Raw genomic sequence first — 26676 nt, 5'->3', positions numbered from 1 at the left:
TACATAGTTTACTTAGTGAGCATAATTTCACTCAATCCAAGTGTGAACCCTGTGTATATGTAAAAAGTAACAAGGATGATTTAGTGATTTTGGCTTTATATGTTGATGACTTTTATGTGTTTTACAGCCAAAACAGTTCAATTAAGCGAAATTTGTTAAACATTTTAGAAAGTAAATTTAATGTTAAAAATTTAGGTCCGCTTAAGAGCTGTTTAGGTATAAACGTGTCTAGGGATAAAGTTAAGGGAACTTTGACTCTAGATCAGAGTGAATATATCAGAAAACTACTTGTACGTTTTGGCATGGAAAATTGTAAGGCCGCAGCCACACCTATGGAAATTAACTGTAAACTTGTAAAATCTGAAAATAATGACTGTTTGCAGGATGATGTTTTTAACTATCGACAACTTTTGGGTTGCTTGATGTATCTGTCTGTATGTACACGGCCAGATATATCATATGCATGTAGTCAACTTAGCCAATTTAACAATTGTTTCGATAGGTCACATTGGTTAGCAGCTAAGCGTATATTGCGTTATTTGGCAGGTACAATTCATTATTCTCTATGTTTTCATAAGAATGAGAATTGGTCTATGTATGCTTATACTGACGCAGACTGGGCCAATGATATTACTGACAGAAAATCCTATACTGGCTATGTCATTAAATTGGGAAATTGTACAGTTAATTGGGAGTCTCGCAAACAAAGGTGTGTCTCTTTGTCTTCATGTGAATCAGAATACCTAGCAATATCTGATGTATGTAAAGATGTATCATTCATTAAGAGTCTTTTGTCTGAGATTTTGCCTAAACAAATTAATTGTATTGTATATAATGACAACCAAAGTGCTCAAAAGCTTTTACAAGCTAAGGAATACTGTCATAAGCGAACGAAACACATCGACATAAGGTACCATTATGTTAAAGATTTAATATCTAAAAATGTAATTAAAGTAGAGTATTTGCCTACAGACAAAATGATTGCCGATGTGTTGACAAAACCTTTAGGTAGAGTTAAGCATAATGAGTTTATCAAAGCTATGAACGTTTGTTAATACTTAATTCAATAACTAGAGCATATAAAGTAAGTTGTGATTGTACTCTAAATTTATATTAAGTATTTTTATCTGTTGTTTTTTTTTATATAAAAAGCTAACAGGTTTATTATTATTACTAGTATATGGTAGAGTCATTATGAATTTGTTTTAAATGTACATTCAATGTTTATTTGTGACATTTAATATGGTAGAGCCAAATTTAGTTGTTTCATGTTAGTTTTCTCTTTGAAATATTTGACTCTACTATGGTTATTATTTAGATAACAGTGTGCCCTTGAGGGGAAGTGTTGGAAAGTCAATGGCACACTTTATTAATTGACATGCACGTATATAGGTGTCTTTAGAATATTTTTGACTCTGGCAACTTGTGCGCTGTCATTCTTTCTCTTTGCTATCACGGATCGTACGGTAAACATGCTATTAGGTTTACTCTCTAAATATTATAAGTTATTTAATGTTAATGTGCTTACAGACGACTTTATAACATTTGTGCATTTTGAAAATACATCGAGTGTTTAAAGGACGACGTTGTTTTAGTTCACTATCGCACCACTTCCTCCTGCTGCGTATGCACCCCAGAGACGGGCTCTGCATAACAAGAGTCTCGGCACCGCTCCAATCATATATTGTATACAGCCGACATAATAAATGAATGACAATTTTTTACATACCTATTTAGTGTGTATCTATATTTAGGTTTCGATAACAAATTCTTCCATTTGTAATTGATAATTAAACACCATTTAAAAACACAAATAATTTATTTTCTATATACAGGTTATTAAATACTTAAGTACCTTTAAAAATCATAGAAAAAATGTAATATTTTGTGACTTAGATACAATATATTATTTATGATTGATTTACTACCACACTTATCTTAAGTTTCATGACACAAGTTTGTACATGAGAGAGTTTATATATAAAATCTCTTAAATAATATTTACAATTTGTAAAAGAATGGATAAAATACCATAACAGACAATAAGTAATTAAGTATTATACTACTATTAATACGCCAATCGTCCGATAAGGTACTACGTTCCAAAAATAACAGCCCAAAATCGACACAAGTTATTTTTCAGACTTATTTAATGTGATGTGTTCTTATATATGAATGTAAAAAATCGGGCAAGTGCGAGTCGGACTCGCGCACGAAGGGTTCCGTACCATATAAAAAAAAAACAAAAAAAAAGCAAAAAAAAAACGGTCACCCATCCAAGTACTGACCACTCCCGACGTTGCTTAACTTTGGTCAAAAATCACGTTTGTTGTATGGGAGCCCCATTTAAATCTTTATTTTATTCTGTTTTTAGTATTTGTTGTTATAGCGGCAACAGAAGTACATCATCTGTGAAAATTTCAACTGTCTAGCTATCACGGTTCGTGAGATACAGCCTGGTGACAGACAGACGGACGGACGGACGGACGGACGGACGGACGGACAGCGAAGTCTTAGTAATAGGGTCCCGTTTTACCCTTTGGGTACGGAACCCTAAAAACGGAGTGTTTATGTTTTTTTAGTAATATAGGTATCTCTGTTAACTCTGTTTGTAAATACCTGTTTTTTATACCAAAATATCGGGTTTAGACTCAGAAAAGAGAGTTTAAGGAATGACATCAAAAAAATCTTTCACAACGCGTGACAATGACAATAAAATGTTAATCCACCCAATTCATATGGGCGAACTAATGTTTCTGATGGCAAGTATAGTAAGGACGCTTAGCGCGACGAATTTCGTACATTGACACGCCATTTCTATCTCAATTGCACGCGCATAATTACATTAATGCTGTCCCACTAGTACAGCGGCATTGATCATCGGATCAGCATTATGCCACAGAATAAATAATAGTACTGCCGTACAGAAAGGAAACTTCCTACAAAACCGAAGTTTGACAGCGGTTCAGGGTCGAATTATGCTATCCCTTTCTAATATATGGCACTATCCATGGTCTAATAAAACATGGTCTTCTATTCCCAGAATGACACGGGTCTACGTCACAATAACATTGCCACTTTATTTCAACATAACATGTTACATGGGTACATTATACCTTTGGTTAATAAGTTAAAATATTTCTTTATAATTTTATAATTTTCATTTATATGTATTTTATCTTAAATTTTACAATAACACGTCATTTTTAATTATTCGTTAGCAATATCTTCCGATTCACGACAGAAATTTCAGACGTTCGGGTAATTCTGTTTACACTACTGACAACACAGGATAGCGCTGTAACATTTGACAATTCGGATCTAGATAACTTCATGCCCTGACCGTCATCCTTGTCGAACGCGTGTTAATTGTTATTTCCTTCTCGCTCAGTGTCAGCAGTCGCATTGTTTTCCAAACTTTTCACGCCGTAAGCTTGGTAATTAATGTGTAACTGTGAATTAGTTTTTCAAACGTTTGTCTTGTATAGATAAATAAAGTTTAATTTAATACATTAGATTTGTTTTATTTTACTATGTTTCTACATGAATAACTTAAAATTAATGCCGTTAAAATAATTTTCACCGTTGGTTAAAATTCTCCCACATTTTAAAGTTTGAGAACCTGTAAACAGCATGATCACGTAGGCCCGTGTCAGTTAGGTCATACGCGAATCTCGGAATAGAGTACCAGGCGGAGTATATTATTATACCATGGCACTATCCCTTTCGGCTATTTAGGGTTGTCAAAATTCAAGTGATTATCTTATCTGTGGTCGTGCACGCAAAAGGAAGTCAAGTTAAGCCAACCCTAATAATTGCCCGGAGCAATGCTGAGCCGAGCCGAGCCGAGTTTGGCCGAAGTCAGAAGTTTCGCACCCCTGATTATGCGCGTGCGATGAAGATAAGAAATGACGGGTCAATGTACGAAATTCTTCGACTTAGCGTCCTTAATTTAATTAAAGGCACGGCATTGGAATCCCACCTTCATTTATACCACAGACAACTCATAAAGGGCCAGACAGTTTAGGTTCTGTAGAGCGGCTCAGCGTACAGCAACGTCGGCGGCGCGGAGATGTTACTGGTGGCTGGCGGCTCGCGAGACAGGAGCAGAGCTGACCGGGCCCGTTGTTTGGCTGCAACAAAATAAATATCAATAAGTATAAGTAGGCCCTTCTTCTCTGTGTCCTTTGTACTGTTTTCTGTAATGAGGAGTGCAGTAAAGAGAGACTTTGTATTGTATCGTATAAGTAGAAATCATGAACAAATGGAGTTACGCACACGGGTATATACTATGGAGATATAAAGTCGACATGTAAAATAGCGCTTAGAGTTCATGACAAGTACGATTCACTCCATTAGATACCGGAGTATGATATGAGTAGCCCTCGAGATACTGTAATTAGTATAGTCGTGGACGTCAACGGCTTGAAAAAATATATCGTAACACCTTCTCAAAGGTGTTGTCTATTTGAAGCTGACTGTATGATTTGAACCAGTGCTAATGACTAATGAGAGAATCAAGTAAGACTGACCATTAGAATGCATACAGCGTAATATTAATGCAGCAATCAAGGCAGCTATAGGCAGCAACCCAGCGTCCCCAACTAACGCCAGCAACGCATGTTGCGCTGATGTATGCGTGGCTCTAGATAGTAGATAGGTACACCACAGCTAGTAATATTGTGGAGGTCATACTCGTATATGGATTTGAAGGTATATTACAAATATAATAGTTTGGGCCTTACCGCTAGAATGCATACAGCATAACACCAAAGCCGCTATTAAAGCAGCGATAGGCAGCACCCCAGCTAACGCCAACAACGCATGTTGCGCCGGTGTGTGCGTCGCTCTAGATATACCACAACTAGTAATATTGTGGACGTCATAAGTTTGTAAGATCTGTTGAAATTCGGTGCCGAGGGAGCGGATGACGGCTTTCATCGCTTTCGGAGTTAGGGCTTCGCCGGTGTCGGTCTTTCGGAATTGAAAGCACGGTCTGAAAAAATAAAGGTAACCAGAAATAAAGGTACGTTTAGTTTGAAAGATTGCGCAAAAAAAGAACTCTTCGATATCGGATCATTCGGATTGCAACATGTGGAAAAGCTTTTATGCGAGGTCCGGTTTTCCCAGGAACGGGAAATTGTAGTTATCGATGGGGTAGGCCCATAATCAGGAGACTTATAACATAGATTACCCCGGAGTGTCGTGGAAGGCGGCGGCCTCGTGCAACTGCAAGCGTAGGCCTCTAGGGGCCACGGCGGCGGCCACGCGCGCCCGCAGCGCCGGCACGAGGCGCGCGCTCACTACTAGGCGGAGTAAGTCACGCTCGCGGACCACTACCACCTGAAAACAGATTTGATTAACTTTAGAACGTGGTAAACCTCAAAGAATAATCAGTTCTGTATCCGTTACCACAATCAGAAGCTATGCGAATATAAGTAATAACACAAAAATAATCATTCTAATTAGACTTTTAATCAGTAAACCTAAACGTTCAAAAATAAAAAGTACCTTTATACATATTTTTAATCAATGTTATAAGTAACCTTTGTATATTAAAGGCCCAATTTTGTAATTATAGTTCAGTATAATTGAATCAATATCGGCTTGTTTAATTCCTCATACGACTGAGCCTTACATGGCGACCCCGCCATGTTTGTGCTCGAAAACTCAGAGCAATGTCTACTATCACTGCCTATCACGTACCTCGACCAAGATGTCACTATATCTTTCAGGGTCTCCAGAATTATTAGCTCGGACGGTTAATCTGAAAAATACGGTCTTATAATAATTATCAAATAATGGAAACACAAAATTACAACATCATAGAAAATTGTTACTGAGCAACTTATTTAGCTACAGAGTACCTACCAGAGACTAATATCATTACATTATTGACTTACGGCGACGACGACCAGGGATTAATGATTTATTTTTGCAAATATTGAGACACCACACGCAGAAAAAAGATAGAGACACAATTTTGCAGAGAACTGTTTAACCTTTTGACGGCCAAGAACACCTAAAGTCGTTAGTAGTCGTGCCCACAGCGCCGAGGACAACTAGGTGTTATGGCGGACGCTGTCAAAGTAACCTTGACACTTTCAAGAAGGGTATACATGCTCGCTTGCGCCCGGGACCTTGGCGTTTGAGTGATGTTTGTGTTTATGACATAAAGAGTTCAAAAGGTTAATAAATGTAAATAAAACGTACCGGAATATGCCATCGGCGTAGTGTATGAGGTTCTTCATGATACGCAACTCCCCGGTGTTATTGTTGAGCGAGATCACGTCGGAGACGTTGCTGGAAGACCGCGCTCGGATCGGAGACTCGAAGCTCATGTTCACAAATCTGTACAATAAATAAATAATGAATATCTGGGAGAATTTCGCCCCCGAAAACCCCCCATATAGCAAATTTAATGAAATCGTTAGAGCCGTTTCCGAGATACCCGAAATATACCTATACATATACACAAGAATTGCTCCTTTAAAGGTATAACATTATAAAGTGCACCCGAGCTACATCGCTGTCATCGCATTGTTAGTAGCTCGGTACGCGTCAAAGACCGTCGGACCACTGTTACTTTTTACACTGTGCCGGCGGTCAATGACATTGTGCGACCTGATATAAATATGCGCGTGCGATAGAAATAAGAACAGGAAGGTCAAGGTGGGCATTTTCACTTAAAATTTAGTTTTTTTCGAAAATCCATCAACTTTTGGGTTATTTCTACTCAGTATCATGAGGACTATAGATTTAAAAAGAAAAAAAATGTGTCAAAAAAAAATTACAGTTTTGTAACGCATTTTCACATTCTCTTTGTATGGACCGTTACAAAACTGACACCCAAAATTTTTATGAAAAACTGGGGACATTATTTTTCTGTGTCTCAATCATAGTACTCGTGATTCTGAGTATAAATAACCCAAAACTTGATGTTTTTTGGAAAAAAGTAAATGGTACCATTTTTTCTGAAAACCCCCGGGTACGTAATCCTTCGTAAACTTTACTCACTTGTACTGTACAGGTAACGCGTCAGGATCGCTGTCAGTGGCCTTGACAGTGGCGATGACAGTGTCAATGGGCACGTTTAGTCGCACTCCTACTGTCATGTTGGCGCTTTCGAACTGTGGCAGGTGATCGTCTATGTCTAGAATCTTGATTAGGGCTTGCGTTTCTGAGGGATCCTGAAACGTCAATTCAGAATGCGTTTTAAGTAGGTATACATAGTGTGGGTGGCAATCAACTTTTAGAGTCACTGTTGCCATGGTTACCGTTAGTTGCCCAGGAGAAAAAAAACTGTAAACTAAAATTGTATGATGTTCAAATCATACCAAACATGCGGTTTACTAATGTGTTGCAGAAAGTTTTTTGACATATTTTTGTATTGCATAATGTTACTTGGCAGGAATGTCGTTTGGCAGAATTACCTTTCGCATATATCATTTAGCATACAATCATTTCGCAGAGTTTTAAAATCCAGAACCATGTTTTGGCATCCTGTTGATGTTCATAATAGTCTTTTAAACGAATATTGTTTTCGCAGATAAATGTATTGCATAATATTTAGGTGGCATAAAGTTATCAAGTTGAGTCTTCGTCTACGAGGAATGGTGTTAAAGATTTAATAAAACTACCCTTAGTCCTTCCATGGGTTTCAAACTATCTGCATACCAAATTTCATTCCAATTTAAGCGTGAAGAGGTAACATACAGATGGATAGAGTTATGATGAAATTGCTGTTTGTTAGTTTTTAAAGTGTGTTTATACAGTAAAATAATCAGTAACTATAAAGTCTGTCGGTAAAAAGATTATGAAATAAATTTCATAATCTAATGATAGATACCTATCTTAATGTTATGCTCTAATCTAATCTATTTTTCTGGCATGTGTTCGTTTTTGTTGAGTTCGCAGTTCTAACCTACTTTGCTCGCAGCCGTTATTTTTTGTATAAGGTCGCAGTTCTAACCTAACCTAACGTACTTTTCTGGCAGCTGTTCGTATTTGTAGGGGGTCGCAGTTCTAACCTAACCTAACGTACTTTTCCGGCAGCCGTTCGTTTTTATAGAAGGCCGCAGTTCTAACCTAATATATAACCTTCTTTTCTGGCACAGGTTCAATTTTGTTGGAGTCGCGGTTCTTAGTTAACTTAACCCACTCTGCTAATAGCAGAAAATATCACTATGCCATAATAAGAGTATGCTGTAGGATGATTATGGTACATACAATTATGCTAAACTAAAGTCGGCGAAAGTAATCTTCTGCTAAATAATATGCTGCAAAATGTATTGTATGCGTAGTAATAGTAATGCCAAGTAATAGTTATGCAAAACTATCATTCGACTAAAAGTGTTTCTGCGATACATGTTATGCGAAGTGTATTTCTGACAAACAATATTATGCCAGATAAGGGGAACCCCAAACATGCATTTTTGTGGCACTTAATATAAGCTATTTCCGTAATATGCTAGCCGCTAAGATGTTACTAATTTTTTTCTGTCAAATTATTCCAATATTGTCCCTTGGCCCTTGGACAACTGAATAGAATAACAACACAAAAAGGTAACATTTAAATAATTAAAGATAAATAATACCTCGGTATATGAATAACTCTAAATTAGAAAAAAAACGATGATTTTTTTGAGCAGCGCCCTCTAGAGAGTTATAATTAAGACCCTAGTGGCATTGTTGGAGAATCAACAACCCTTTAGAAAAAGCGTGTCTACTTCTGCCAAACCGTTTTACTTAAATACTTACCAATCGATTATAAGCCTTATTCAACTTAGGCTTGGTTCCATATTTGAAGCACTTGACAGTGATGAGTATCCTTGCAATGGCCTCTCTGTCAATGCGCGCAGCCGCTTTTATGAGAGCTTTGCTGTCATTGGTGCGCTCGAGTTTTAGCAGTCCGAGGTCGTTCCCCGCTGAAAGAATTGCAACCTTATTACTTCACAAGTAAAAGTGATATTACATTAAACTAAGGTGTTATAGTAACTGTGTTTCTCAAATACTTGAGTCGTTCGGATTCGCGGATTCTTAAGAGTTTTAAAAGTGGAAGGAATGTATCATACCAGTGATGGCATGGTCTCTGTACGTCAATGCTCTGATTGTCGTTAGGAAACCGGTCTTCAGGGAATATCGGAGTAGGTGGAACTATATTGTGCCGAGAGGTGAGAATGACTGGTGTACTCTTAGACAATCTCGAGGAAAATGGAGATGTATCATGTGTATGTAGATAATGGCATCGCTTCAGAACCCTGAAGCTCGCAAGGTGTAACTGTGAATCCTTGGGCATTGGAACAAACCTTGTTGAACCTTAGAAGACATATAAATAATGTATACCAGTGATAGCATAGTCGATCGCAGCGTTGTCTCCTATATCTTCATCTATAGCTTGAAGCTCTCCGATGATGGTACCGACTGGTATCTCCTCTTTGGTCGTCAGGAGGACTGGTGGGTCATCCTAAAAATACATTAAGATTAGTCAGGACAGGAAACATTTAAATATTCCCATTTAACATTCCTAAAATCGTTTAAATCAGTAGAGCTTGCCGAAAAAGACAAATAAATGTAAGTAGGCAAATATCCACTTTTGTGAAGTCATTTTGAAGTACACGTTACCCATCCAGCAATGTTATATTTTGTTATCAGATCCTTCTCTGGGTGAGAATTATGTTCAAGTTGCGGGTTGGACTGGTTTTATGAAACCAGGCAAATCACCTGGCCGATATAATACTTATTATGTGTTCGGTTGATAAAAAATATATGAATTAAAATTACCAAGTTCCTAGCAAAGTGTGGTTTATGGTCATCCACATCTGTGACATCTACGGTGACAATCCTGGTCGTCTGCTGAGGAGGCGAACCACGGTCCGTGACTAGAAGTACTAGTGTGTATGATGCTTTACGCTCCCGGTCTAGCGACTGGCGGGTTGTGATCAGGCCAGATTGAGGGTCTGAAATAAAATTTTGAAAGTTAAAGAAAGTCTTGGTTGCCATCGTGGTCTGCCTGGAGAGTTACTCCCTGATTACATAAGTTTTTACGTTAGTGTTTAACTGTTATAATATGAAGTATTCATCAAGTCTTGAGGAGCTTGGCATTAAAGACCGGTTGCTTTCTACGGTCAAAACTCGGATCCTCAACATCTTTGGACACGTGTCTCGGCGAGATGGAACATCCATAGAACGCCTAGTTGTGCAAGGAAGAGTGGGAGGTGACAGGGCTGGAGGAAGATCGCCAATGAGATGGACCGACCAAATCAAAGCCAGTGTGTCGACCACAGTAAGCGTATGCTCACGGAAAGCAGCTCTACGAAAGGAATGGCGACGTGTCGTTAAACAAGTCGCTCAAAAGTCTACATAATGACCACGACCACTCTGTCAAGAGTGTAACGAAGAAGAAGAATAAAGTAGAGCAACCAACCTGACGGCTGCGTGGATTTGTTTGGGTCGCTGCCTCTTAGGTAGATATATACTACATTGGTTAGTAACTACCTAGTATCTTCTGTTCTGGAGATTTGCTCACCGATGATAAAAGCTTTAGTGTCGATATTAGACTGTTGGATAGAGTAGTCGGTTTGTATATAGAGAGTTACTCACCTATAGCAAAAGCCTTAGCGTCGGCATTCGTCTGTTGTATAGAGTAGAGTAATCGCCCTGACGGTTGCGTGGGGTCATCAGGGTCACTTGCCACTGCTTGGAACACTGGTGAGCCTATTGTTGCGTTCTGCAAAAAAGAAAACAATGCTCAGTGAAAATTCTCATTCATTTTTATACGACATGTGGCATACAAGCGTACGGCGCGCCTGATGGTAAGCAGTCACTGTAGCCTGTAGACCCCTGTAACTCCAGAGGTGTTACGTTACATGCGCGTTGCCGATTATTTAAATATTTGTACACTCCTTTTTTGAAAACCCCATACTGAACCCGTCGAGAAAACTTCAGTAGGAAAAGAGAAAATTATTCCTAAAACATCATGTCAGTATCTTCTCATAGGCAATGAAATGAACCAGGGTTCCCCTGCAAGATTAAAGTAAAAGTGAATCTCAGAGAATTAAATCTGATGGCAGAAAGGTTTTTTATTGGTAATCTGAACATAAACTGGAGGTCAAAGCCATACGCCACCAATAAAGTGGACCGACGCTGATCAAAGATTATAAGGAACCCTCGAATAAGAGCAGAACGATCATTTTATTAGGGCCAGTTGCACCAACCACAGTTGGCGGACTGAACAACGTTTGTCAGCAGTGAACTATGAAACTTCCCATACAAAAATATTTAACGAACGCTTTGGTACAACTGACCCTATGTCTAGTTCAGCAGCGGCCTTCGGATGGTATGTCCTGCGGTTTTCCGATTAGGAGAATTTACGGATCCGGGTCAGTAACATCAAGTTATAGCACACTTAACTGACTATTGGTAGACATATGGATGAGATGATATATCTCTCACCTCGCTCACGCTAAGCTGTTCCCCCGGCGCGGGCCGGATGAAATGCGGCACACCGTCGTTGGCGGAGACGTCCCCGATGTAGAGCGACAATGACGTATCGGCATTATGTCCGCCGCCGTCCGTGGCTCCGATGAGCAGGCGGTACGGATCCGTGCGGCCGCGTCCGGTCAGGTCGCGGCGGGATTTGATCTCGCCGGTGTTCACGTCGATTGTGAATAAACCTGTGAAAAGAAATCTTCAATAGTCAGACCTTCTACATTTAAAATCACTTTTCATGTTTACAAATCGATTTTTGATGGAGTGGTCACCAACATCCTGAGAAAGCCGGACTAATCTCAATATGTGTGTTGGGAGGTCAGATGGCAGTCGCTCTCGTAATAACTAGGTGTCTGTACCAATTCTAGGGATTATGTTGCTAAGCGGACCCCAGGCTCCCCAAGTAAGTCGTAAAAAAATACCGAGGCGTTAGGAAGATGATAAGAAATATGTCCTTATTATATTATTAACTTATGACTTACCATTAGCCTCTAACAGTTCGTATTTAACTTCCCCTCCTAGCCCCTCGTCGGGATCGCTGGCAGTAATATTAATGACGCTGATGCCAACTGGCACGTTTTCTGGAACCACCGCTGTAAAGGCATAGTAAGAAATATGGTCATTGGTGAAGAAGCAAACATTCCGAAAGATGGCATTCTGTAACAATTTGCTTCAAAAAGTTGTGATCATAGCACGCAAGGTGGAAACACGAAGCATGTAAAATACTTTTATTTATTTTGTGATATAAGAGTGTATCAAATCCCGTGCTGGTACATAATAATGGTCTTAGAAGATCTTCCTTAACTTTATTTGTAGAAGATCAAAGTTCAGTTTTGTTCAGTACCTACATTGTACCTATTAAATGTTCTTTTTGTTAAAAAAAAAATTGTTGTGGGACCAAAATATCCATCCAGAAATAATCTACTAATGTTTTCGTTAGTGAAGTAGGTAATTATGCAATAGAAATCTTTACCAGTGTACACAGCTTTCTCGAACGAAGGCGCATTATCGTCCACATCCAGAACATCGATGAGTATAGTGGCAGTAGTTTTCAGTCTTTCAGCGCCTCCTTCCGGCATGTCCACTGCTTCTAACTCAAGCCTTAGCACGGATTGACGTTCGCGGTCTAAAGTTCTGTTTGGGGCCAACTGAAAAATGGAATAATTACAGGAAGAATTTTACTTACAGGAAGACAAAGGACCAATAGAACTTTACACTTAACATTATACTCATTGCTCATAAGAAGTGCTGGTGGCCTAGCGGTGAGCGTGCGACTTTCAATCCGGAGGTTGCGGGTTCAAACCCCGGCTCGTACCAATGAGTTTTTCGAAACATATGTACGAAATATCATTTGATATTTACCAGTCGCTTTTCGGTGAAAGAAAACATCGTGAGGAAACCGGACTAATCCCAATAAGGCCTAGTTAATCATCTGGGTTGGAAGGTCAGATGGCAGTCGCTTTCTTAAAAACTAGTGCTTACGTCAAACCATGGGATTAAGTAGTTGTCAAGCAGACCTCAGGCTCCCATGAGCCGTGGCAAAATGCCGGGATAACGCGAGGAAGAAGAAAGACTACATTAAGTACTCAGTGCACTGCGACTGTCTGACAATTATGATCTCTAATGTGAGTTTAAGTAATTAAATTCTAAAATATTCTAAATAGACGTGTTATCTACGACCGGCCAGAACAACTCAATGCACACTGTCCTGCTTAGCAACTAAAAATTACCCACATATTTAGACGATATTATATTATTGTTAATGTTTAGATTAAGTTACTAATAACCTTATCGTTAAATACTGCACGCTAAAACTAACTAGATATGTATATTTCTCATGTAAGCGAATTTAATGTAATTATTTTGAGAATAAAGATTTCTTTAAACTGAAATTCTAAATTCAACGTTATTACTTACTTACAATAGTTTGAGTTTAATTGTAACCAACCATTTATTAAATATGATTTACCTTAATAACTCCAGTGACATTATTGATGGTGAAAAGATCAGAGTTTTCTCCTCTTAACGTGTAGCGTATATCAGAATATCCTCTAGCTTTATCTTCTTCAGTCAAAACTGCGTCTGCATCATTAGCCGTCACTGTTAAAATCTGCTCTTGGTCCTTTATTGATTCTAGGACGCTTACTTTGTAGAGCTGTAATTAAATTTCATAGATGACATCCAAGATCAACCTTATTTTATTAGAAGCGAGTGTGTGGAATGTGCGCCATTCGCTAAAACGATTTTTAAAATTTTCTGAGATAATTTGAAGACCATTTTGGTAAGCGTAGGTACTAATAGAAATGGATAGAGTGAATCATCATCCCAACCAAAATTAAACTTACTAAAGTTACTTTAATTAAATTACTCATTAAAATGAATGATAAAATTGGTTTGGTTACATCTTTTTGCTTACCTCTTTATCAAATTTAGGAGGATTATCATTCAAATTCATCACTTCAATAATGACTTTTGCCATCGTATGTTTACTTCCATCATTACTTGTCGCCTTTACAGTTAATGTTAAATTAGGTGTTGTCAGTTCTTCATAATCAAGATGCTTTGTTAAAACTACTTGTCCACTTAAAGGATCCACTTGTAACAGACCAGTTTCAGAATTAACGACTTTGAATCCTGAGACTAAGTGTCCAGATATTGGGTCTTCAGCTATCAACACCAAAACAGTGCTACCTATAGGTTGTTCTTCTTTGATCTTATGATAAATTATAGGGTGTGAAGTCGACCAACCAGGGTTTGTAAATTGCGGATTTTTATCAGCATAAGGTTGGATATAAATGGTATGTTCAACGACATCGAATTGTTTATCCTTTTCGACCTCTGCATTTATATCGACTACTTTAACAGTCAAAATGAATATAGAAGCTTGACTATAATCTAATGTACCATTGACTATAATTTCACCAGTATCTTCATTGATACGGAAAATGTGTTTATAGTCATATTGTGCGTTAGGTTTCAAATGGACACCAGCTTTGGAAAAAGCTTTTATTGGATCAATGACACTGTATTTAAGAACTGAGTTAACATCTGTGTCGTGAGCGACTAGTTGTGTAACAACATCATCGATTTTAGTTTTTTCTGAAATATAAGTCGTTGATTCGGTAATATTGAATTTAGGTGGTTTATCATTGACATCTTGGATGGTGACGAATACTGTGGTGGTTGCGGTTTCAGGAATGGGTACACCGCTGTCAACTGCAGAGACTATTATTTCGTAACGGTCTGCGTTGATGTCGCGGTCTAAATTGGCATCGTTTGATACCGTTATAAGACCAGTCCTGAAACAACGATTAATATTGTAATAACCATAACACGAATAAAATCATATAGTCAAAAGTAGTAAATAGGTGCACAACAAGATTTATAAAAGATCTATAAAAGGTGAAACCAGTCTTAATTAAGGGGAAGCTTGCAACGACGAATTTAACATTGTGCCGAAGAAATTCTCAATTACAATTCGCCAAAATAAAATTATACATGATGCTTTTAGGGAGATATCAGATGAACACAAAAAAAAGATAATATGTGGTTTTTCATTACAGAAGGGTCCTTATGCTTCAAGTGCAATAAGGTCCTTTTTATTTGAAATTCCAACAAAAATTCTGATAGAAAGGCCCTTATTGCACATGAAGCATAAGGACTCTTCTCTGATGGAAAGTCACATACTATCAATATAACACTTACTTTTCATTAATAACGAAGTTATCTTTAGATCCCGATACAATGTGATACGTCAAAAGATCGTCCAACCCATCCGGATCATTCGCCACCACCATCGTAACATTCTGCCCAGGCTTGGCGTCTTCTTTGATACTAGCTTTATAGTTCATCGGGTTGAGCTCAAAAGTGAAGTCCTCATTGATGTCGGGTTGCTGGTTGACGGTGTATTTGTAGTGGTGGTAGTTGCCCTTGAAGGTGGGGCGCTGGTTGCCCGGCACGCCTACTCGGATGTAGACGCGGGTTTCGTTGTGGAGAGGAGGTTTACCTTAAACCAGAAAACAGTTTATTCGTAAGTCGTCAATATTTAGAAAGAAATAATAACTGTCTAAACTATTGTATTAAACGTATTTCAACTGTCGCGAGTCATACTAACATTACATTATCAGCATTACATAAGTAAGCTTACCATAATCAGTAGCTCTCACAACAAGTTCATATTGTCCTCTAGGAGTGTCCATGGTTTCAACCTTTTCAAGAATCACGATCTCACCAGTATCTTCATCGATAGCAAATACATTGCCTTTGTGGGTGATGCTGTTATCAGATTCCAAAGAATATTTGATTCGACCACCACCTTGCGATGGACCATCAGCATCTGTAGCCTGTCGAACCAAAATTTATCTGTTTATATAATCTATAACCTTATTAATATCTCCTTAACCTTATCTTATATCTTAACCTTATTAATCAAGCATGAATAGCTGAAATTTTGACTGTTTGTTATCTTTGCTACTATATTTTTTACGCTTCACATTAGGATATTTTGTTCATTTTTATTTTAGTATCAGTGGATCAAAATTAGGTATCTAAAGTACTACTTACCGTAACCACGAATTGTGGTTCAAAACTAGTCGCACCATCTCTTATAGTTCTACTATACTCAGGAACTTCAAATATAGGAGCATTATCATTCACGTCCAGAACCTCAATGTACACACTGGTAGTACTGAGTTTACCACCTCCATCCTTCGCTATAAGGGTCAAGCTGTAACTCTTCTGCTTTTCGTAATCCAGTAATTGACCAACGTACAAATTGCCTTTTGCTTTATCAGTTTTGAACAAATGAGATCCAAAACCAGTGAGTGAGTATTCGATTTCACCAAAAATACCATAGTCTTTATCTGTAGCTGCTACATCACCAATCAAACTCCCAATAGGAGCATTTTCGTATACATTAAATTTATAACTCGTTTGGTCAAATATCGGTGCATTATCATTCATATCAAGAAGCTTTATATTAACTCGTGCTGAACTCAATTCTATATTACCAACAGATGATACTATATCGAAGCTGAATAGTCTTTTATCATCGTCATTGACATCATAATCAAGTCTAGAAGAATCTTTTACTTTTATACTAATTGGAGTTCTGCCTTCACCATGGTCTGTGCTTATTGAAAACACTCCTTCCGAATTAAAAACATCTCGTAAAGACAAATCATACTTGCTATTTTGTCCAATATCATTATCTTCAACGTAAATGGATAGACCAGGTATTGGACTTCCGTTTTCGATGTTTTCAGGGATCGAAATATCAAATTGGTCTTTATTAAATTTAGGTTTATGATCATCAACATCGGTTACTACTATAGTTATTGGCGTGACTGTGTAGTCGGATGGCACTTCGTTGTTTATCAGTTCTGTAGCCTGAAGAAAAAATATGTTATTACATTTTTTCGCTGTCTAAAATAGCATTGTTTTTCAACATCTTAATTTTAAATTTCCACGAATTTTCGAAGCACATTATTTTTACTAAAACGGGATTTAACCGCATATAAATAAGCCTGAAAATTATTCTCGAAAAAATTCTTCATCATCGACACCTCGAAGGTAATCTTCAAGCTAATTAAGATCCGTTTTAGTGAATATAAATATTTCATCAGTATCCACTACTACCTAATTACCTTAACAAAAAAGTTATAAACTCCTCCATTTTGCATGACGATATCGCTCTCCCTATCGATAGGATTGTCAGAGGCGACCAGCACAGCACGTCCGATAGGCCTCTCTGGCAGCAGCTTGAAGTACTGCCCACTGTCTCCTTCGAGGGTCAGTAAAACTGGTCTTGGATGCGCTGTATCGCCGTCTTTAGCTACTATTTCCATTATGCTGGTGTTCTGGAAAATATTAAATTCCGTTGTTATTCAATTATTTCTCTTTGAAGACGAGCTCGCATAGTTTAAACTAGGAGTTAAAAAACATTAAGTTAAACGTCCTCAAACTCGGCTGAGCCTGTATAAATAATCATGCCATTACGTAGAAAATATGTCTTAGAAGACTGAGCTCTCATCATAAGCCATAGTTTCCATCTCAGTGGTAAATAAAGTTGCAAATAGAAGAAAGTAAAACCTAGTATCTTACATCAGTCATTTCTGAACTAAACAGGCCGACCTCTCATTGCCCCGTCATATTTCTACTTCTACACTCGATAATGCAACATTTAGAAGTTAATATCGTCTTACCGGTGGAGTGTTTTCTGGCACTGTAGCCGAATATGGCGCATTGATCAATATTGGTGGTTGGTCCTGTACGTCCCTTACAGCAACTGCTACACTGGCAAAACTGCGTAAAGGCTTGTCAGAGGCATCGGCTGCTTCTAAACTCAACACGTAGGCTGAGCGGCTCTCGTAGTCTAGCGGTCGTTGAATGAACAGTCGTGCTTGGAATTCGTTTGGAGAAATCTGGAAAGTTCAATGGATAATAAATATGATTAAAGGGTAATATAATTGGGTAGTAAAATTGATGGGTAATATTTATTGCGTGTCGTTGACTTTTAAAATAGTTTATTTTAAACTGTTAAAGTGTTGCGATTTGAAAGGTTGAAAACCCTTGATAAACGTCGGATTACAAATATGATTTCACTTATACTTAACTAAATTATAAATGATGTGTTTTAATTAAGTTTCAATGATGTAAAGTAAGTCAGAGGCAAAGTCATCACGCGTCAGTCACGGTGACTCATTCTGAACAACATTATAGATATTAGTTTTTAATTGGAATTCATCAAAGTTTCACCCAACAGATAGTTTTTAATAGAGATGCAACGGATAGTTGTTTGGCCGGATACCGGATATTCGGCCGATGGTCAGGCCGCCGAATATTCGGCCAGCGGAACTATACCTACATTTCGGTTTTTCAGGTGCGCATTCTGCAGGTTTGACCATGGTATAATAATATAAGGTAAAAGTACGCTTCACCGAACGCTTAAGACCTGGACGTACGTTTCTTTTTTTAATTAGTTCTGGTATTTTCATACGAATATGTCCAATACTAAAATATAAACGTAGATAAATTTGTCCTCATTTAAACATACCTATAAATTACTGAAATGATTGGACGTATGTTAAAAACATTTTTAAAGTATTTTTTTCGGTTTCCTTGATTTGTACCATTTACCGAACTAAGAAACGTGATTTACACATTATACCGAATAGGGAGGCCGCATTACCGAACTAGGAAATAATTGTATGAAAATATGGTGTTGAGTGGTGCTCAAACTTTAGTAGTTCGCTATTAAATTTTAACTTAAAACTTCGTTTTTAGCTTTACAAAGATGGTAAGCGTGACGTGTCTTTTTTAGTGAAAAAATCTTTTTAAATGTTTTTTTTTAATTAAGCCTGTCGTTAAGCTACTTGGAGGCACTGTCATGTCATGCAACTCGTCAGTTATAATACAAAATTTTGTTTATTATTAGGTTTACACTAATCCATACTTGTAGGTAGGTATTAAATTTATGATATATAAAATATTATTGCTTTATTATCTCTTTATTCATCATCCTTCTTAGGCTAGGGTTTTTATAATATGAATATAAAAACACTTACAAAACAATAAAAATACATATAAACACATTATAAAAAACTTAACCTTGGGTGCCTTGCTTTATTATTGTTATTATCTTATTGAGTTTTTCTGTCCATATTCCGAGACTATTATCAGGCGTCCAATAAGTAAGTCAAAAGTTTGAGAAGCGCTGGCATTTAAATAACGGTCACAAGAAATAAACATATAAATATCGACCTAGCCGTTACCGTAATAAGGATGATATTCTAATGAACGCCGAATAGAAACATGGCCAACGCAAACATGAATTCGGTAGCAGATACCATGGGTACCATTCACCGAACGACCGTTCGGTGAACGAAACATGGAAAATATGTGGAACCTATTTCGCGAACAGATTTTGAAAATAGTATTTAAATCGTAATAAATATGGTATAACTACGAATCTATCATTAAATTTAATACTTGAATCCATTACAAAACCGTACATGTATAAAGTTATTGCTAATACTGACGTAAAATATCTAAAATTATTGTTTGATAATAGTCTTACCAAAAACCTTATTTTGATGCCAAAAAGTCATAAAACATGAACATTTCAAACGCAGTTTTATAATAATCTATATAGGTTATTGTTGTTCGGCAATTGCTCATAAAATTACAAACACATCAATTTATTTGTGAAATTAGGTAGTTAATCTAAATAGTTCGTAATCAACCAAAAGAAAAATAATTTCAAAAACATACGCTTTTCATGATTCCGGACGCTGTTCGATAATACCTTCCAATCAAATTGTTGCTGTACTCATCATCGAACTCACATCAAGCTTAAATTCTGATAACATGACTGCACTAAAATCATTAAATTTACTAAAATACACAAACTAATTAAGTAATCACACTGTAAAACCATACTTTGAAACACAGAAATAAATTTAAAAGGTTTTATGACCTTAAGAAATATACGCAACTTCTTACCGAATTCTTTAAGGTTGCCCATACAAAGTGCCAATCGGCTGCGACGGTGCGTTACGATCAGTTGCCACGTCCAAACTGCGGCACATAATGATCGACTCTGAGGCATAGTGGAAAGGATAAGTATTTAACTTGTGGAAAAAAAATACGCAACTAAATATCAGCTGTAAGTAATCGACTCATAGCCTACAATAGAAGAAATTCGGTGATACGGACGGATACGGAGCGTTCGGTGGAGCGTACATTTACCTTACTCCGCCTGGTACTCCATTCCGAGATTCGCGTATGACCTAACTGACACGCGCCTACGTCATCATGCTGTTTACAGGTTCTCAAACTTTGAAATGTGGGAGAATTTTAACCAATGGTGAAAATTATTTTAACGGCATTAATTTTAAGTTATTTATGTAGAAACATAGTAAAATAAAACAAATCTAATGTATTAAATTAAACTTTATTTATCTATACAAGACAAACGTTTAAAAAACTAATTCACAGTTACACATTAATTACCAAGCTTACGACGTGAAAAGTTTGGAAAACACTGCGACTGCTGACCCTGAGCGAGAAGGAAATAACAATTAACACGCGTTCGACAAGGATGACGGTCAGGGCATGAAGTTATCTAGATCCGAATTGTCAAATGTCCACAGCGCTATCCTGTGTTGCCAGTAGTATAAACAGAATTACCCGAAAGTCTGAAATTTCTTTCGTGAATCGGAAGATATTGCTAACGAGTAATTAAAAATGACGTGTTATTGTAAAATTTAAGCTAAAATACATATAAATGAAAATTATAAAATTATAAAGAAATATTTTAACTTATTATCTTATTAACCATAGGTATAATGTACCCATGTAACATGTTATGTTGAAATAAAGTGGCAATGTTATTGTGACGTAATCGCGTGTCACTCTGGGAATGGAAGACCATGTTTTATTAGACCATGGGTTTGACCTGTTTCCTAGTGAACGTTCGCGCGGACACATTTCTAGGTTCGAAATGAGTGCGCGTGCAAGTCAGTGGAATGTTTAAATTGTTTAAAAATAATAAACAAGTATGACTAATATGACCGTGTCTGTTTCTTAAATCCAATTTGTTTACTCCAAAATCAAGCAATGTTACTATCCGGTATCCGGCCAGATAGTAGGTCACTATCCGGTATCCGGCCGGATAGTAAATTAATGGCCGGATAGGCCGGATACTGGATAGTAACCGAATATCCGGTGCATCTCTAGTTTTTAAACTCAATTGCAATAATATGATTGCTTATATATTAGTCCATTATCTAGCTCATAAGTGTTAATTTTATATTTTCATTAATTAATTACACAATTAATTTTAATTGTTAGTTAATTTATAATATCTTAACCGCAAACCGCGATCTCTAATAATCTGGTGTAAACAGATAGAGATATTCTTTCTTATTTAGGTATATATATTAGGTGTCAAATCAAACGAGGAATTTCTTCAACCAAGAGTGTAAGATGCTAATATGCCGTTATACGTACGTGCCTACTTATGATCAAAATGTCATCTGTGTATTATCAGGCTCGCTTAATTGCGGAGATTTTTAGAAAATCCCGAATAATCCCGTTTATGGTATACTTATAATATACCTACTATCTAGATCTTACCATGTCAGTAACGACTCTGAAGGTAGCACAGGCCTCAGCATCGCTGCCCCTGTCTTTGGTAGAACAGGTGACCTTGATCTCGGCGTTGTGGCCTTCGTCGCGGTCTGTCACTAATATCTTTGGGTTCAGCTGCAAACCAAAGTTTAGGTGCGAGATAAAGGATGGTGTGGTATAACATACGGTGGTGGTATGTCTAGTTTTATATGCCTCTAGATACTTATACTTAGGTCATAAATACCCACGGAATATTACGAGTATGTATCAACCAGTATCAAGCTATAATTAGATATATGTGCACGTTAATATTATGTAGTTCCTGCCCAGAAATTCCGAAATCGTAACAAAAATTATTCTTTATTGTAGAAAATAGAAAAGAATTCAGATGTTACTTCAAAATACTTGAGCAGGACAAGATTAATTTGAAATTGAAAAGCTTATTCTAAACTTTCATTCGTATTTAACACAATCAGCACAATCATGGCGACCCTGCCATGATAATTATGTACATTTTTGGTATCCCCTTCTGACATCTTTAATATTAATTCAAAATAATCATCTCCGATTTCGGCTAGGAGGAGATGATGATGATGATTATTCATTATTAGAGACTATTGATGTTGCTGCCAGGAGTTTTGACATTTGCGGCAGCAATGCAGCACACAGCAATGTCGCGCTGCAATATTGCAGAGAATTCGAACGGTGCCTTAACAGAAGCATACCTCAACCTCACTGCCTACAGGGGTCGCTTCGCTAATGTTGAGGATGTACGGTCTGTTGTGGAACACAGGGGGGTTGTCGTTAACGTCTTTCACTGGGATCACTCTTCTGAGGGACACCGTATTGGGATCTGTGTTGGCGACACCTTCATCTGAAAGAAAAGTTTTTAGATGGAGCTTGATATTTTGAAGATCGGTAGAGGTAGCTTCAAGTTACTTATTCTTTGGTTAGGGATGTAGACTGCCTGTCAACGAAAAGGCTAAAGAATGAAATACATGGTGATTGCTTCACTGACAACTCTTAAATTTATGATAACTAGTAGTTCGCCCCGAACTTAGAACTCGCAGTTAACCAAAAATGATTATAGAGTGATTGACTTTGTTGCACCTACTTAGGTCACAGAATAATTAATAGTACTACCGTACAGAAAGGAAACTTCCTACAAAAACGAAGTTTGACAGCGATTCAGGGTCGAATCATGCTGTCCCTTTCTAATATATGGCACTATCCCTTTCGGCTATTTAGGGTTGTCAAAAATCAAGTGATTATCTTATCTGTGGTCGTGCACGCAAAAGGAAGTCAAGTGGTGCCAACCCTAATAATTGCTCGGAGCAATCCTGAGCCGAGCGGAGCCGAGTTTGACCGAAGTCAGGAGTTTCGCACCCCTGCTTAGGTATCGTATAGTGCGACATAAAATAGTAGAAAATAAATGAGAGCACCACTTTCTACGTAACTGTCACATTTTTGACGTAAAATGCTTACACATGGCAACAATTTAGTGTGGACATTTTTGAGTTCCATTTTATTCAATTTCTACTATTTCATGTCGCACTATAGGCGAGGCGGCAATAAGGCGGCAATGGATCAAAAATTGCCTGGATTTATTGCAAGGTCTGTGGAGCCCTTGACTGATAGATTTAAGCAAAGAGTAGTATGTATAACATATAGGACAAAGCTTCGAGCAACACCGGCTTCCGACACATCGGGACAAAGAGAGCCCTCTCGTCGAACTTTTTTGCATCCATTTTGAAGTGCCATCTGTAATTCTTAACCAGAAATATCAACGTCAATATCAGGGGGGGAGAGGCATAAATAGCGTCTAAGTATGTTGCGAACGTAAAAAACCCTGAAGAAAGGCTTCAGGATATTTATTAATACACGAAAACCGATGTAAATAAATTACCTATCATACACGGCTGGAATAACACACAATTGACCACGAAACACAATTACACGCAGCAGGTTGTGAATCTACCCGCCATAATCTTTCTAATTTTTTGGTAATAAAGTTCTCAGCAACTGTGATGGCGTATAAAAACTTTGTTTCTTTTAACATTGTAAAACTGGAAGTTATTTTATTTATCTGAATTATGTCGTAGTACAGACAATAAATGGGGTGCTATAATAGTTGCAAGATACAGCGATGACAGATGGACATCAACTGCAACAAAATGGGCAGGACCTCATGGCTCTAGGGGCAAAGGTCGGCCAAATAACAGGTGGCAGAATGAAATAGTCTCAATTGCGGGCCAAAATTGGATAAATGCGGCAAAAAATAGAGACAAATGGAATTCTTTGGAGGAGGCTTTTACCCGAAGGGGGTCCATATAATATAAGTTACCTACCTAACTCTTGTAATTAATATTAGTTAAGTAATTCAATTATTGTATGATAATATTATTGTTTAAATTTCACTTCTGCGCGACATTCAAATGTACTAATATTTATCTTATGTTAATGATTTTTTTTTTATTGTCTCAATTGTAACTTATTATTTTTATGGAATAAATAAAGCTTTTTATTATTATTATTATTATCTTTATTCAATTAGGGTCTTAGGTTAGGGTTTTACAATGTGAGTATAAAAGTAAAATATAAAAACACTTACAAAACATAACAAAAATATATAAACACATTATAAAAAACCTAACCTAGGGTGCCGCCGGCAGCGGGGCAGGGTCCAAGCTGCCGGTGGTCAGGGCCGCAGAGTGAGGAATCGACGTACTATACGCGCCGTGTCCAAAATTACCGCCTTCTGCATCTGACCCTTGATCCAACCACCCAGCGAGAGTCTCTCTAGGTGTTGGTCGAGACTCTTCGCTATGAGACCGTTCGCTGACACGACTATAGGAACAATGATCGTCGAGTCAACATCCCACATAGCGGTTATCTCGTGGGCTAAGTCTAGGTACTTGCTGGACTTGTCCTTCTCGGCCTTCACGAGATTCTCATCATGGGGGATGGTGACGTCGACGAGCACGGTCCGGCGCTGCGATCGATCTATCAGCACGATGTCAGGCTTATTGGCTACAATAGTCCTGTCAGTGATGATAGATCGATCCCAATAGAGAGTGGCACGACCATTTTCGAGAACTGGCGCAGGTGAGTACTTGTAGTACGGCACTTCGCGGTCCACAAGGCCGTATAGGAGGGCAAGCTGCTGGTGAATAATTCTGGCTACGAGGTTATGTCTGTGCAAGTACTCGCCGTTAGCAAGATGAGAACAACCGGAGATAATATGCCTGAGTGACTCTCCGGGACGGCGGCATGCCCGACAAATGTCGACCGTACCGTCCTTCAAGATATATTTCCGATAGTTGTTCGTCATCATCACTTCGTCCGCAATTGCACAGGCAAAACCCTCGGTTTCTCCGAAGAGGTCCCCGAATCGTAACCAGTTCACCGACGCGAGCAGGTCCACATCGGGTCCCGTGAGGGCCTTGTAGAACCGCCCGTGTAGCTGCTTATCCTTCCATACCGCCTTGCGGTCCTCGGTGCTTAGTACTACAGGTTTGCGCCAGTCTCGTTCGCCAAGGAGAGCGGCGTGAGGCCCTTGTCAGCTGCCACCACATCACGATGCATCCCACACTCGTTGTTGAGGAAATAATTCCTGAGATTGTACACCTCACGGTTGTGGAGATTTTTGGCGTTTAGAAAGCCGCGACCTCCACATTTCCGTGGGATGTACAATCTCATAACAGACGAGCGTGGGTGCAACATACGGTGTGTGGTGAGCAGCTGTCGGGCCCTCCGATCCAGGGCATCCAGCTCGGTCTGAGTCCACCTTAGTATGCCAAAGGAGTATGTGAGTAGAGGCATTACCCAGGCGTTGAAGGCGCGCACTTTGTTGCCTCCTGACAAAAGACTGTTGAGTACTGTGACGTCTAGGTTATGTTGTATTACAAGGTGATAAATAAAACTCAGTTGGTCAGTCAGGTGTGCTCCGCGACCCGCCTGTACGCCATGACAGTTGACAACAGAATGTCGACTTGCAGGTAGTTCGCATTGCACTTTTATTGTATAAACGTCACATCTCTTCCTTTTTATAATGATTTATTTATTTTATTTTATGCGTTAGCCATGCAACAATAGTTCAGTCATCTCACATCTGTTTATCTTATAACTGCTAGGTTAGTTTAGATTCTAATTCCGACATACTACCACCGGTTCGGAAAACAGCGTTAACCTCAGACCCGAGAAGAACCGGCGGAAGAAACTCGGCGAGGTGTGGATATATTCATTTCTCAACAGTTCAACAATAAACATTTTTTAACAATATAACCTTGGAATATTTACACTATTCCTAGTATCTCTCTCAGTTGCTTAGCGGTCAGCTGGAAGAGATCCTTTAAAGGGATGAGTTCGCCTTTGTACACATTTATTCTATTCTCTTATTGTTATGTACTTGTTTAGCGTAATAAAGTGTTTTAATACAATTATGGTTTTACTTTTACAATATCAATCTCTCTCCTTCTTCTTTTTTCAGTTCTGAATTTCGAGTCTGCTTTCTTTTATTCAAATTGATAATAACTCGAGGTTTAAATATCTTACCAGTTTAACCTTAATTGATACATATTTTCTTTGGATGCTTACACTTTTCTAGGTATTTTCATTAGCGTTCAAGCTATATACACGTTTCACACAATTAATACCTATTTCGTTAATTTCCAATAAAATTGTAACATACAGGTCGCTTTCCAATAACATCTCGTACATGTACATTATTTATTGGCAACAACTGATTTCCTCAGTTTTACTTGGCTGTTTGATAGGTAATATAGTATAATATATAGATATAATGCAATTTATAATATACGTAAATGGTCCAATGTTAAGTAAGGTAAAAAGTCATACCAGATATCACAACCTATTTAGTTTTACTTGTGTACTGGTATGTTATTTACGCAAACCATGATCTATACAAATAGATTTCTATTACTCGGGTAAAATGATGTAGGTACCTACATATTTGACCGTTATTATTATAAATTGCATTAGATACATTATTTTATTACCGTTTTTTAATTATAATACTTGCTGAATACAGTATTG

At 37.9% G+C, this 26676-nt stretch overlaps 1 protein-coding gene across 1 annotated transcript in view; it reads right to left on the bottom strand.

Annotated features, from left to right (window-relative positions):
- Positions 1-3969: 3969 nt before the first annotated feature.
- The window catches only part of LOC134793402 (cadherin-23), a 47169-nt gene continuing 24462 nt past the window's right edge, over positions 3970-26676 (bottom strand). The window contains exons 4-25 of the mRNA XM_063764977.1: positions 22347-22495; positions 21628-21756; positions 17694-17912; positions 17136-17348; positions 16054-16878; positions 15638-15833; positions 15196-15496; positions 13907-14789; positions 13460-13645; positions 12464-12638; positions 11973-12083; positions 11455-11675; positions 10603-10729; positions 9784-9959; positions 9346-9466; positions 8761-8927; positions 7018-7190; positions 6214-6351; positions 5707-5767; positions 5195-5343; positions 4746-4996; positions 3970-4133 (exon numbers count right to left, since the gene is read on the bottom strand). Coding sequence (XP_063621047.1) covers positions 4024-4133; positions 4746-4996; positions 5195-5343; positions 5707-5767; positions 6214-6351; positions 7018-7190; positions 8761-8927; positions 9346-9466; positions 9784-9959; positions 10603-10729; positions 11455-11675; positions 11973-12083; positions 12464-12638; positions 13460-13645; positions 13907-14789; positions 15196-15496; positions 15638-15833; positions 16054-16878; positions 17136-17348; positions 17694-17912; positions 21628-21756; positions 22347-22495 — 5081 coding nt within the window. The 3' untranslated portion in view covers positions 3970-4023. The remainder of the gene's footprint in view (positions 4134-4745; positions 4997-5194; positions 5344-5706; positions 5768-6213; positions 6352-7017; positions 7191-8760; positions 8928-9345; positions 9467-9783; positions 9960-10602; positions 10730-11454; positions 11676-11972; positions 12084-12463; positions 12639-13459; positions 13646-13906; positions 14790-15195; positions 15497-15637; positions 15834-16053; positions 16879-17135; positions 17349-17693; positions 17913-21627; positions 21757-22346; positions 22496-26676) is intronic.

The sequence above is a fragment of the Cydia splendana genome, chromosome 9, assembly GCF_910591565.1.
Source record: "Cydia splendana chromosome 9, ilCydSple1.2, whole genome shotgun sequence".
In the NCBI taxonomy this organism is placed as follows: domain Eukaryota; kingdom Metazoa; phylum Arthropoda; class Insecta; order Lepidoptera; family Tortricidae; genus Cydia; species Cydia splendana.
This window is presented reverse-complemented; position numbering and strand designations above follow the sequence as displayed.